We start from the raw sequence: 14,238 nt of genomic DNA, 5'->3' as shown, positions 1-14,238 counted from the left end.
CAGTGTGAGCTGGTATGAGCTGCCATGATTTCTACCTTTCCCTGCTTGAACGGTCTTGCTGCTAAGGCTGGAATTTGGATTTGTTTTTCTTGAGGAGCTAAGCTGGGGATTGGCTGAAGTGGAGCTCAACCAATGGAGCCCCTGGGGGATGGGCACCTGAGGGTGAAGGGTCTGGAGGCCCCCAATTCTGTAGCCATGGGCCTGTTTACATTTTCTCATTGCATCTGGCTTTCCCTCCCACAGTTGGAAGAGCATGGCTGGGTCTCTCTTGCTCCCTTTCCTAGCATTTGCCCAGCTGTTCCCCCTGGCTGAGAGGGAACGAACTGTGTCTCTGTCGGGTTTGAAGGGGCTTTGGAAGCCCCACCTTTGAGCAGAGACCCAAGGCTGATCTTGAGGCTAAAGAAGTGCTTTTTTCCTGCTGGGGTGGCCAGATAAAATACAGGATGCTCAGTTACATTTTTTAAAAATTAATTCGTTTATTTATTTTTGGCTGCATTGGGTCTTCGTTGCTGCACGTGGGCTTTCTCTAGTTGCAGCGACTGGGGGGCTACTCTTCATTGCTTTGCGTGGGTTTCTTATTATGGTGGTTTCCCTTCTTGCAGAGCACAGGCTCTAGGTGCGTGGGCCTCAGTAGTTGTGGCATGTGGGCTCAGTAGTTATGGCTTGTGGGCTCTAGAGCACAGGCTCAGTAGTTGTGGCGCATGGGCTTAGTTGCTCTGTGCATGTGGGATCTTCCCGGACCAGGGATTGAACCTGTGTCCCCTGCATTGGCAGGTGGATTCTTAACCACTGTGCCACTAGGGAAGTCCCCTCAGTTACATTTTGATTCCAGGTAAATCATGCATAATTTTCTAGTGTAAGCAAGACCCATGTAAGAATTGGGACATACATATACTGAAGAAGTATGCATTGTTTATCTGAAATTCAAGTTTAGCTAGGAATCTTGTATTTTCATTTGCTCCATCTAGTAAGTGTCCCCTCAGGTCAGTTTTCTTCCTTACTGTCCTCATCCAATAGCGGAGACTCTGAACTCCAGAGTGGGAAGGGCCCTAGGGAGGTGCCCATTTTACAGACCTGGAAACTGAGTCCCATCTGAGGAAAGGGACTTGTCCCAGCCCATGGAATCACTGTGGACTTTGAGGACCTTGCTGAGCTACACGACTTTTCTTTTTCATGAAGTCAGCACATTTTCTGAGTGTCTCCTCTGCACAGGGCACTGCACTGGGTGTCGGGGGATGACGGTGACAAGCCTGCCATGTACCTGTGTGCAGGGGAAGAATCAAGAATTCCCTTTGAGAAGCAGCCGCATAGCACAGGGAGATCAGCTCGGTGCTTTGTGACCACCTAGAGGGGTGGGATAGGGAGGGTGGGAGGGAGGCTCAAGAGGGAGGGGTATGATGATATATGTAAACATAGAGCTGATTCACTTTGTTGTACAGCAGAAACTAACACAACATTGTAAAGCAATTATACTCCCATAAAGATGCAAAAAAAAAAAAAAAAAAAAAAAGAGAATTCCCTTTGGGTGTATTAAATGAGTTAGGATTGAGACAGACCTGGGTCTGAACCTTGCTTTGCCACATATCAGCTGCATGACAAGTCACTTCCACTCTCTGAGCCTCAGTTTCCCCTTTCCTTACTTGGGGATAAGGGTATTTTTCTTGGCGGATTGTTGTGGCTTCAGTGGAGGTGACGAAATGCCTGATGGGGGGTTGGGAAGGGTTTACTGTATGATGAGAGCAGAGAGTTACCCATAGTAAAGTTTGGTTGTTGCTCACAGGTTGCCCGGCATCCTGGGCCACCCAGACGATGTGGGATGGAGGTGCCAGAAGTCACCTGCCCTGCCTTGCCTGCCAGGGACCAGCCAGCTCCTGCTTCTGGCCCCCCAGGGGCCCCAGGTGGGCAGGCCTCGCCTCACCTGACCCTGGGCCCCATCATCCTGCCCCCAGAGCAGGGCCTGGCCCCCACCCTGTTCCTGAAGGCCCTGCCCATCCCACTGTACCACACGGTGCCTCCGGGGGGCCTCCAGCCGCGTGCCCCCCTCGTGTCAGGCAGCGTGGACGGGGGCAGCGTGCCCTTCATTCTCAGCCCCCTGCTGCAGCCTGAAGGGCCCGGTTCCACCCAGGTGGGGAAGCCAGCGGCCCCAGCGCTCACCGTGAACTTCGTGGGTGCTCTGCCCATCCTGTCACCGGGCCTGGGGCCCGTGCTGGGCAGCCCCGGCAAGGTGCGCAACGCCGGCAAGTACCTGTGCCCGCACTGTGGCCGGGACTGCCTGAAGCCCAGCGTTTTGGAGAAGCACATCCGGTCCCACACGGGGGAGAGGCCCTTCCCGTGCGCCACCTGCGGCATCGCCTTTAAGACCCAGAGCAACTTGTACAAGCACAGACGGACCCAGACACACCTCAACAACTCCAGGCTGTCCTCGGAGTCGGACGGCGGGGGAAGCAACCTCCCGGAGGAGGGGGACAAGGCCGGAGTGCCTTCCGGGGCCCACGAGGCACGATCAGAGAGACCCCTTTCTCCGGGCGCCCAGGCCGCTGGGCACTGCCTGCTGCCTACGGCGCATCTGTCCCCGGTTGCCAAGAACCTGGACCTGAAGTTGGACGCTGTTGCCTGTCTAGGGTCCACGTTCGATGTCAGGGAGGCCCCTGTAGACTCTGCCCCCGGGCTCCCGCTGGCCAGCTCGCAGCCGAGGCGGAAGCTGCCGGAGCAGCGGTCCCCGACGGCCAGCAGGCCGGGCTCCGCGCTGCAGCCGCAGCAGGTGGAGAAGCCCGGGGATGCCAAGCCCTCGGAGGGTCGGCTGCGGAAGTGCGAGAGCACCGACTCGGGCTACCTGTCCCGCTCGGACAGCGCGGAGCAGCCGCCGGCCGCCGGCAGCCCCCTGCACAGCCTGTCCGAGCACAGCGCCGAGTCCGAGGGCGAGGGAGGCCCGGGGCCCGGGCGCGCGGAGCGGGCGGCCGGCCTGGAGCTGGAAAAGAGGCGGCTGGAGGAGCGCATCGCCAGGCTCATCTCTCACAACCAGGCCGTGGTGGACGACCCCCAGCTGGCCCACGTGCGGCCCCGCAAGACGGTCCTGTCCAAGCAGGGCAGCATCGACCTGCCCATGCCCTACACCTACAAGGACTCCTTCCACTTCGACCTGCGGCCGCCGGAGCCCAGGAGGCCGCCTGCCGCCCTGCGCGCCGCGCGCTCCACCTGCGCGGCCCCGGACAGGGCGCGGCCCCTCTTCTTCCACTCGGTCCCCACGCAGCTCTCCACCGGCACCGAATGTGTGCCTGTCACCAGGAGCAACTCGCTGCCCTTCGTCGAGGGCACGGGGACGTGGCCGGAGCCGCCGGACCCCCGGGACGCCTGGTCCCAGAGGCAGAAGCCTCTGAGCCCCAGGCCTGCCCCCGCCCGACTGGCCGATGTCCCTGGCGGTCACCCCCGGGCCCTGGTCAGACAGGCTGCGGTGGAGGACCTGCCGTGTCCCCCGACGGGAGACGCCTCGGCCCCGGCGGAGGACCCGGAGGGAAAGAGACCGGCTGCGGGGGAGGGCCAGGCCGGCCAGGGCCAGGCGGCTGGTAAGCAACGCGGCCAGAGGAGGCTGAAGAGGTTCACCCAGGAGAAGTGGCAGGTGTACGGGAAGGACACGTTCAAGAGCATCTACCAGAAAACGAAAGCCGGCCACCGCGGAGGCAAGAAGGCTAGGGAGGCCACAGCGGGCGGTGGGGTCGAGCTGGACCGTCCTCTCCAGCAAGACGCAGGGGGTGGCGGGCATGCAGCCCCCTCCCAGGACGGGAGGAGGCCCCCGGGCCCCAAGGACACTGCCACGGGGGCCAGGCCAGCGCCTTGTGCAAGCCCACCGGCCCGGGAGGGCCTCTTGGTGACTGAGCCCCCCAGGCAGAGGGAGACAGTGGCCAGAGCTGGAGGCAGGGACCAGCCCCATGTGAACAGGGCTGCCTCACGCCCCACCCTCAGCTGCAGAGGACCCCTCTGCCTGGGCAGCAAGAGCCCTCTGCTTCCTCCAAACGGGAAGCTGGAGCTGGGGTGTCAGCTGCTCCCAGCACCCAGTCCCCCCAAAGGAGGTGACCTAGAGGCTCCCAGGCGGGGTCTGCCGGACCCCAAGCTGGAAGGCGGCACCCGGGGTGGCGGAGGGGACGCCAAGGAGACCTGTCAACAGGACCATGTGGTCCCGAGCCAGCCGGGCGGGAGCTCCGGGGAGCCCCAGCCCACAGAGGACAAGCTCCCCTCGGAGAGGAAGAAGCTGAAGGTGGAGGCGTTAAGCTGCCAGGAGCCCCTGGGAGCAGAAAGAGGGACCCCGGGGGGCCCCATGCAGGCTGCCTCCCCGCCCCCTCAGAACCAGGACAGTGACCCGGGGGAAAAGCCAGGTGGGCTGCCTGGAGGCGGCGACTGCACAGCGAGGGGCAGGGCTGGGGCCCTGAGGCGGGCCGGGCCTCGGGACACGGAGCCTCGGCCGCGTGCTACAGCTGCAGCCCCCGGGTGTCCCTCCCAGCTGGCCTCGCAGCCTCGGGCCCCCCGTGTCCTCGCTGGCCCAGTGGACGTGGCCTTTCCCCCACAGTACCTCCTCAGGTTACCCCAGGGAGAGACCCGTCACCCACCGCCCGTCCCCCAGAAGCCGGACCACGGCCGGGGCCTTCTCTGCAGGAGAGGGGGACCTGAGGAACAGGCATCCTCTATGGAGTCGGGGCTGGAGGCCCCCATGCTTCCCAGCCCAACCTCAGGCCAGGCCCCTGGTGGAGCAGACAGCTTCGGGGAGGACCCCAGCTGGTCCAGGCCGTGCGACAGGAGAAAGGGGGTGCAGGGAGAGGAGAAAGGAGGCTTGGACACTGGCACCCCAGCAGCTGGGGTCCCCAGGGGGGCAGCCTCCTTCCCGCCCACGCCAACGTGTGACTCTTGGAGGAGTGGGACCCATGACACCCAACAAGTCTGCAGCAGCAGCACTTGGGCGCGGGCCAGGCCCTCTGGGGGCGTCCTCCATCCCTGGGAATCCACTGGGGAGCTGGGGGGGCCTCCCGAGAGTGCCCCGCGGGGCCCTCCTTCAGGGCCGCTAGCGGGGCTCAGTGCCGGCTGCTCCCGCCAGCCCGGCTCCGTCCTCTCGGCCGTCCCGCCCCCGGGCTGGCCTGAGCTGGCCTTGTGTGCGCCCGCAGAGCCCCCCGGGAGCTGCAGGGCCCAGGGGCCTTTCCCCTCGCTGAGGGCTGAGCCCCGGCTCACGTGGTGTTGCCTGAGCCGCAGCCTCCCTCTGCCGATGGAGCAGAAAGAGAAGAACGCTTCCGTGCACCTGGCGCCGCATTTCCCTGGCGGCAGCCTCCGGGGTGAGGGTCCTGACGCCCAGCCGGTGAGCAAAGCGGTGTCTGGAGGACGGACCAGGATAAGCCCTGGAGAAGGAGGGCAGACGCACACATTGAAGGTAACACTCGGCTTTGTCCCAGGGCCCTGGGGGCTGAGGGAGGACGCTTGGCAGGCAGGACTTGTAGCGATGGAGAGAAAGTATGAAGCCATCCTGTGTGGCATCTGCTGTCCATTATAACATCTTCTCAGCCTGCTCCCAAGGGAGAGAAAAAAAGGCGCAACATGTAAAATAAAACGAAAGAAAATCATGCAAAAAGAAGTTTCAAAGGACAGAATGACTGTACCCAAGACTCCGGGTGAGATTTTTCATAACTAGACAGAAACCTTAACGCTGAGCTTCCTGGTAGCAGAGGCAAACAGTAAAAATGAAACGCTGGTCAGGGGAGCTTATAAATCAGAAACCCTTTTTGAGAGATAGACTCCAGACAAAAACTCTTAAAAGGAGATAGTTATCATACCAGGGACTCCAGAGAAAATAGTTGCTATGGTCAGATTCAGCTTACCCCTGAGTTTCCTGGGAGCAGTGGCAAATCGGGAAAGGAGCCGGGTGCTCTAGAGAGTTCTCACTGGTGATTAAATAAATTTATAGTCCCATCCTTTTTTTGGAGGGGGAGGGCCTTGCCTCGTGGCATGTGGGATCTTATTTCCCCGACCAGGGATCAAACCTGCACCCCCTGCATTGGAAGCGCTGAGTCTTAACCGCTGGACCGCCAGGGAAGTCCCTGTAGTCCCATCTGGAGAGCGACTCCATGCATCTGGATCGTATAATTGAGGGTGTTGTCCTGCTCTGGGATGTCCTGGGCCAGGGTGACTGAAGAGGATCCTGCAGCCTCAGTTGTAACTTAATCGTGTGGAACAACAGGGCCTGTGTCCCAGAGCTTGAAGGCTGTGCTCGTGGTAACACTGCCTTCATCCCGAGAGTGGGGGGTTAAGAAAGAATGTGCTGGGCCTGAGAGAGGGCGAATCCGAGGCCCAGCTTAGCCTCCTTCCTCCACAAGGCCATCAGGTACTGGGCGTGGGCGTTCCTGGAGGAGGGAAAGGAGCCGGCCACGGTGTTCCCTAGACCTCCCGTTATCACCAAAGGTCTGGGCTTTTTCTTCTGTGGATCCAGCCCAGGCAGGATTCCAGAAGGTTCCGCCCAGCAATGCGCAGACCATTTGGCAATGCAGCATTTCGATGCCCGATTTCCCCAGACAGGCATCCTGTCTGCAGAGAGAGAACCCTTCTGTGTTGTTCCCACCATGAGGGCTGTGAGCAATATGACGCCAGCGTGCCTGGTATTTTCAGCTCTCCGACCCAACAGCCCCAGGGATGCCATCCCAGGACTGGATGTCTGAGCCAGAACGGAAGAGAGGATGGCCTCGTAGGAGGGCAAAGATGCCTCGTGGGAGCAGCAAGCAGAAACAACTGAGCGTCCGCTCCAAAAGGTAGGGTGTGTGGCCACCTCTGTCATTTCCCCGTGTGCCCACAGGGTCAGGAACTGCAGACTGTGATTTCAATAAATTCCCAAGGAAAACTTCACAAGGGATTCAAAAGGCACCTCTGTGTTCCCGGGAGAGAGAGAGACAGAGTCCTGTTTAGGAACTGGGGTCGAGGGTTTCATGGTTAAAGGACTCAGTGTGTTTCTCCATCAGTCTACCGGCTGTGTGTTTTTCAGTGGTGCCTTTTTTAAGGCCAGGCATCCAGCAAATATTCGAAATAACTGAGCTGAAAACACATGCATCCAGTTTCAGTCCTGAAGAGAGAGCATGTTAATTATTTACAGCTTTTATTGCTTTTTTAATTATGCAAGTGATACGTGTCCTTTGCAGAAAAATTAGAAAAAACAGATGAGCGAGGAGAAGACAATGAAACATCCTAGTGACCTCACCGCTCAGAGACAATCACGTTTAGGTTTATGCCCTTCTAGACTTTTCTCCGTGATCTGTGCACATACATAATCTCCCGACTGCAAATGGGGGGAGGGCAGATGGATTTTAAAACCCCTCTTTCATCACATCATTCTGATTGTCTCGCTCCTTTGCTCAAAACCCTTCAGGTTGCCCACCGCGTACCCTCCTCCTTCCAACACCCCGCCCCCCCACCCCTCAAAGCTTTCCGGTCCCATTTTCCCATGGTCGCCCCCCTCCCTCTCAGTGTGATGTCATATGGTCTCAGCCCTCGCCTATTCTCTATTTGACACTCTGAACCCAGATCCCCAAGGCTCTCCTGCACCTGCAATCTCCCCTTCCTAGAATGCCTGGCCTTCTCCTACTGTCAGTGTCTGATCCAGACATAGGTATTTGTCGAGAGGCCACACAAATTCCTAATGCTTGCCTATGGCTGCTCAGACTCTCAGTGGCCAGAGATGACATACCCTCTTCTGAGGCCCCTGCACCCCCTTTCACTTGTCTGCCAGGACCACGTTTCCAGAGCTGGCATCGCTGAGGGCTTGCTGTGTGCCAGGCACAGCACGATGACTCCCCATTTTTCTCTCGAGGAAACTGAGACACATAGAGAAGTTGGGCAACTTCCCCAAGGACCCGGATCTGAACCAGCGAGCCTTACTCCAGAGCCCATGTGCCAAACAGCAGCTTGCCCCAGGGCTCCCAGCCCGTAATGGACAGGAGAGTCACCTAGGGTTTTCTGGAGGTTTCTTGTGATGCTGGGTCAAATTCAGTGGGTCTGGGATGGGGCCTGAGATTCTGTATCTCTAACATGCTCCCCGGTGGTGCTGAGAATGCTGGTCCAGTGAGCTAGCTTGGAGAGCAACGCTTTACATCACCCAAGCCACATCCCGGGAGCGCAGGGATACTGGCACGTGGCTTTGCTCCCACAAAGCACTACACTACATCTGAGTGACAGCTGGCAAGCCTGAAGTCTCCAGGCCTCAGGCAGAGTCCCGGGAGATGTGGGGAGGGGTACAAAGGTGGGGTGCCTCATTTACAGTTCCCTCCTTCCCAACACTGGGACTTGACTGTTTCAACAGACATTCATTGTGCACCTGCTAGGTGCCAGGTGTCCACACGTGGAGGCCGTTGGGGAAACATTCCCAAATAAGGCTGATGGTCCCAGGCTGGTCCTCCGAGAGGCCTGGGGACGTCTCTCCAGGATGCCTTGCAAACCCATCAGCAGCCCAGGGGCCAAACACAGCCCATGTAAGAATCTTATTTGGCCTGCAACATTGTTGAAAGTTTTGACGCTAAGTATCCAAGTAATAAATATCAAGAGATTTCACATATAAACCTGGATTTCAGCCTTTCTTAAAATATCTGAAGCTCTGAAGATATTGGGCCTGTCTTCTTGCAGGGAGGCAGCTGGCTGGGGCTGAGCCGCAGCTACGCCTGTGGGCAGTGCCTGTGCTCTGCAGCCTGCCTCAGTCCCCACTTCTCCCTAGTGTCTTTTATTCCCATTTTTTTTTTTTAGTTTTTTTTAAAAAATTGAAGTATAGTTGATTAACAATATTGTGTTAGTTTCAGGTGTACAGCACAGAGATTCATTATACACACACACATTCTTTTTCAGATTCTTTTCCCTTATAGGTTACTACAAAATATTGAGTATGGTTCCCTGTGCTCTACAGTAGGTCCTTGTTGTTTATCTATTTTATATATGGTAGTTTGTATCTACTAATCCCAAACTCCTAATTTATCCATCCCCCCACCACCCCCCTTTCCCCTTTGGTAACCATACGTTTGTTTTCTATGTGTGTGAGTCTGTTTCTGAGATAAGTTCATTTGTGTCATATTTTAGTTTCCCCCTATAAGTGGTATCATATGGTATTTGTCTTTCTCTGTCTGACTTACTTCACTTAGCATGATAATCTCTAGGTCCATCCATGTTGCTGCAAATGGCATTATTTCATTCTTTTTTATGGCTGAGTAGTATTCCGTTGTATTTATGTACCACAACTTCATCCATTCATCTGTTGATGGACGTTTAGGTTGTTTCTATGTTTTGGCCATTGTGAATAGTGCTGCTGTGAACAAAGGGGTGCATGTATCTTTTCGAATTACGGTTTTGTCTGGATATATGCCCAGGAGTGGGATTGCTGGATCATATGGCAACTCTATTTTTATTGTTTTGGGAAAACTCCATACTGTTTTCCATAGTGGCTACACCAGTGTATATTCCCATCAACAGTGTAGGAGGGTTCCCTTTCTTCCACACCCTCTCCAGCATTTATTATGTGTAGATTTTTTTTTTGATGATGGCTATTCTGACCGTTGGGAGGTGAAACCTCACTGCAGCTTTGATTTGCATTTCTCTAATAATTAGCGATGTTGAGCATCATTTCATGTGCCTTTTGGCCACCTGTATGTCTTCTTTGGAGAAGTGTCCATTTAGATCTTCTGCCCATTTTTTTGATTGGGTTGTTTGTTTTTTTGGTATTGAGCTGTATGAGCTGTTTGTATATTTTGGAGATTAATCTCTTGTTGGTTGCATCATTTGCAAATATTTTCTCGCAGTCTGTAGGTTGTTCCCTAGTGTCTTAACGTTGAGTCATGTAGTCTGCCTGGCCCTCATAGACATGCGTGTTTGCAAATCTTCATCTTTACATCCGGTTTTGTGGGAGCCAAAACTCTGCCTCCCAGTCAGTGAGCTTCTCAGCAAGAGGCTGCAGGTGAAAAAGTGAGGGGGCAGAGGGACCCCGGCATGCAAACAGGAGAGGTCAGAACCCAGGCTCGACAGCTCTGTCCTGGAGCCTCCAGCCGGGTGCACTGAGGATGATGCTGTTGAAGTCTTTACATCCACCAAACTTTGACTGGTCGACCATGATTCATTCATCATCTGTGCCTTTATTGGCTCATGATCATCCTTTGAGTCATTCCAACCTCAGGGCCTTTGCACATGCTGATCTGTTTACCTCTACCTGCACACACCACCTCTGGCTCCTCATGGGGCTGGCTCCCCCTCATCTCAGCAAAGATGTCGGCTTTGTGGTGGAGACTCACCTGACCCCTGTATCTCAGTGGTTCCCCCCTTTTTTTCTCCATCCCATCGTCTTGTTTTATTCCCTTCATAGGTTGTTGGTAGAATTCATTTTCTTGCGGCATGGAATTGATGGCAGCTTGCTTCTTAAAAGCCAGCAGTGGAGAGGGAATGTGTCTGTGCGGTCTCAAGTCTCTGACCTCTAGATCTTCTTCTACAGGCCCCTCCTGATTAGGTCAGGCCCACCCAGGATCATTTACCTGTCGATTAGGAGCTTTCATTGCATCAGCAAAATACCTTTACCTTTGCCATATTTTATTGGTTAGAAGCAAATTATAGGTTCCATCCACACTCAAGGGGAAGGGATTCCACAAAGGTTTGACTCATAGGGTCACCCTAGGGTGTGTCTGCCCAAAATGGCTTCCCCAAGTTCACCCAGTTAGTGGAATTAGGATGAGAATCTGAGTTTTCTGACCCCGTGTCTTCCATCACCCCACTCATTGTACGTGGCTGCTAAGACTTGTCCTTTTAATGAGGGGGACACATCTTTGGACAGGTGTCCATAAGGGAACGTGATGCTGGGTTTATAAGGAAAGGGTTCCCTTTACAGGCAAATTTCTTCTTAGACCACTGCTTCTATAGCATTGGCCTGCAACAATTTGATAAAGGAGACTGCCAGTTTGACCCACATGAAGTCTCAAATTTAATTACTTTCCTGCCAGTGGAGTGGCATGAGATGATAGAGCTTCTCAGAGAAACATCCTCTCCATTTCTCTTTCATATTTGGTCCATCTTCAGAAACATGGAGTCAGTGTTCAATTCTGAGCACCCATGCTTGGAAAATGATGAGAGGAGATGTCTAAAAGTGCCTCAAAAAAAAGGACGCAAGAGGGAGGAGATATGGGGGTATATGTATATGTATAGCTGATTCACTTTGTTATACAGCAGAAACTAACACACCATTGTAAAGCAATTACACTCCAATAAAGATGTTAAAAAAAAAAAAGGTGCTTCAAATTCACTGCTCAGGAGGCCATACATAGAGCTTATTTTTTCCCTTCAAAAGTTTTCAACTGTGGATTTCAAAATCCATCCATTTTTCACATAGTAACTTATGACCAGTTTATAACAGAAGTCAATAGTAACATAGGATTTGTTTCAGATATGTTTACTTAGCAGGCAATCAAACAGAAAAACTTCTGTTTGATGAAGTAAGGGATCTATCATCTATCCATCATCTATTATGTATCTGTGTGTCTATCTATCTACATTAGTTTTGTATTGCTGCTATAACAGATTACAACTTAGTATGTTGTTTTAAACAAGACACGCTTACTGTTTTATAGTTCTGTAGGTCAGAAATCCAATATGGGTCTTTCTGGGCTACAATCAAGGTGCCCCAGGCAACGCTTCTTTCTGGAGGCTCCAGGCTCCGTTTCCTGTTCCTTTGGGTTGTTGGCAAACTTCCATTCCTTGGCTCACGGCCCCCCTCCTCCACATCCCAAACCAGCAAGGAGGGGTTGGGTCCTTTTCCCACTTTTCCTTCTTGTTCAGTCTCCTCTCTCTGACCCAATCTTCTGCCTCTTCTTTCATTTTTAAGGATGCAGGTGGTTAGCTTGGGCTCACCTGGGTAATCAGGATACTGTCTTCATTTGAGAGGCCTCTCCCCTTGCTCACATCGGCAGAGTCTCTCTAGCCATGGAAGGTAACATATTTACAGGTTCTGGGGGTTAGCATGTGGACATCTCCGTGGGCAGTGGGGGTAGTGGTGGGTATAATCTGCCTACCACACTCTCTATCCATCCATCCATCCACCCAAGGGTGTATGACTGCCTGTATGATGTGTGTATCCATTTATATATCCATCTACCCACTCACATATGTATGTATGCATGCATATCCCTACCTATCTATCTATCTATCTATCTATCTATCTATCTATCTATCTATCTATCTATCTATCTGTCTATCTATCTATTTATCCATCCGTCCGTCTACCTATCTACCTTATCTATCTATCATCTATCTACCTATCTATCAACTATCAACACGTGCGTTCTCTCCTTAAGAAAGAAGCCCATTTTTAAACTCATGTCCCCGTTTTCACTTCAGCTGTCTTTACATTCTACAGAAAGTGAAATACTGTATCAGAGATGACCCTGTGGGCCTCAGCTCACAGAGAGTGGTAGAATTCTTGTATCCTAGTGTCCATTCTCTTGTCTCTCTCTCTCTCTTTTTTTTTTCTGTGCTGCGCAGCTTGTGGGATCTTAGCTCCCTGACCAGGGATTGAACCTGGGCCCTCGGCAGTGAGAGCATGGAGTCCTAACCACTGGACCACCAGGGAATTCCCATCCTTTTCTCTTTTTCTTGAAAAAGAAAATAAGAAGTACAGAAAAGTTTAGAAAATCTATAACAGATTCATGGGTGATGATCCAGGATGAACAGATGTTAACATTTTATCATATTTGCTTCTGAGCCTTAAAAAAATAAAGCAAATAAAATATTACTTTTATTTATTATCTATATTATGTAAAATAAAAGAAATAAAACAAAAATATAATTATGTAGTTTTATGGGTTTGGTACTGTTTCCATCCATGGGTTCATACCTTACAAATCAATGTATCCACTAATATATAATATTGTTTGGTGTCTTCAAAAAAAAAATATATATATATATATATTACACTGTTAAGAAAATATATATATATATATATATATATATATATATCACACTGAATTTATCCTTCAGTTTGATTTTTAAACTCCATATTGTGTTTTTGAAGATCTAGCCATGTTGGTACATACAGATAAAATTCATTCATCTTAATTGCTGTAGAGTATTCTATCCCATGGAAATAACACACTGTATTTTCCATTCCCCCATTTATGGACATTTAAATCATTTCCAGTTTTTTTGTGTGTGTGTGCTAACTTTGCAATGAACATGCTTATACGTGCCTCCTTAGACACAATGTGAGAAGTTTTCTAAGAAATATACCTAAAATGGAATTACTGGGTTATAAGATAATCACATTTTCAACTTTACAAGTTATTACCAAATCACTCTCCGGAGTGCTTGTGTCACTGTAGGTTTCCTCCAGCTAACAGTGAGAGTTTGCCCTGCTCCCATATTCTTACTGTTTGTTAGGAGCAGATTTTTCATGTTTTGCCCACCCAGAATTTGTAAGATTGTGTATATATCCTAGATTTGCATATATTCTTTGCCTGTTATATATACTGCAGATATTTTTCCAGGTCTATTATCTGACTTTTTAAGCCCGTTCATTTATATTTACCCACATAATTGCAAATATCTTGCCTCTTCATTCCTTTTGGCATGTCAGATCTTCCTTCTGGGATTGTTTTCTTCTGTCTGAAGTATATTCTTTGGAATTTCCTTTAGAGAAGAAAAATCTCAGTTTTTATTAGCCTGAAAGTGCATTTATTTCATCCTTGTTGTTGAAAAATATTTTTTCTGGGTATACAGTCTTAGGTTGACAGTTATTTCCTCTCATCCATCAAAGCTGTTATTGCATCATCACTTGGCTTCTATTTTGTGGTGAGAAGTCAGCTATAAGTCTACTCATCTGTCTTTTGAAGGTCTCTTATCTCTGGCTACTTTCAAGATCTTCTTCTTTGGTGTTCCATACTTTTACTTTGATGTATCCAGGTACACGTCACTTTAATTTATTCCCTTAGGAATCCATTGGGCTTCTATAATTTCTGGATTGACGTCTACCTGGAAAATTCTCAGCCATCTTTCTTCAGCTGTTGCCTCCATCCCAGTCTCCCTCCTCTTTGGAACATCAAAATAATGCATCTTAGATCTTTCATGTCTCTTAACCTCTATTTTCAACAACTTTGTCTCTCCCTGCTATAATCTAGATACTTTGTTCGGATGTATCTTTAAAATGTTACTAATTTTCTTAATCCACTGAGTGTTTTTTTCAAAGCTCTATTGACCTATATTGAA

The 14,238-nt window shown here is 51.4% G+C and overlaps 1 protein-coding gene across 1 annotated transcript in view; it reads left to right on the top strand.

Moving 5' to 3' along the window:
- The first annotated feature begins 1,816 nt into the window (after positions 1 to 1,816).
- The window catches only part of ZNF831 (zinc finger protein 831), an 80,566-nt gene continuing 68,144 nt past the window's right edge, over positions 1,817 to 14,238 (top strand). The window contains exons 1-2 of the mRNA XM_068525099.1: positions 1,817 to 5,410; positions 6,640 to 6,779. Of these exons, the coding sequence (XP_068381200.1) occupies positions 1,817 to 5,410; positions 6,640 to 6,779 (3,734 nt within the window). The remainder of the gene's footprint in view (positions 5,411 to 6,639; positions 6,780 to 14,238) is intronic.

This window comes from Eschrichtius robustus, chromosome 16, assembly GCF_028021215.1.
Source record: "Eschrichtius robustus isolate mEscRob2 chromosome 16, mEscRob2.pri, whole genome shotgun sequence".
Lineage (NCBI taxonomy): Eukaryota > Metazoa > Chordata > Mammalia > Artiodactyla > Eschrichtiidae > Eschrichtius > Eschrichtius robustus.
This window is presented reverse-complemented; position numbering and strand designations above follow the sequence as displayed.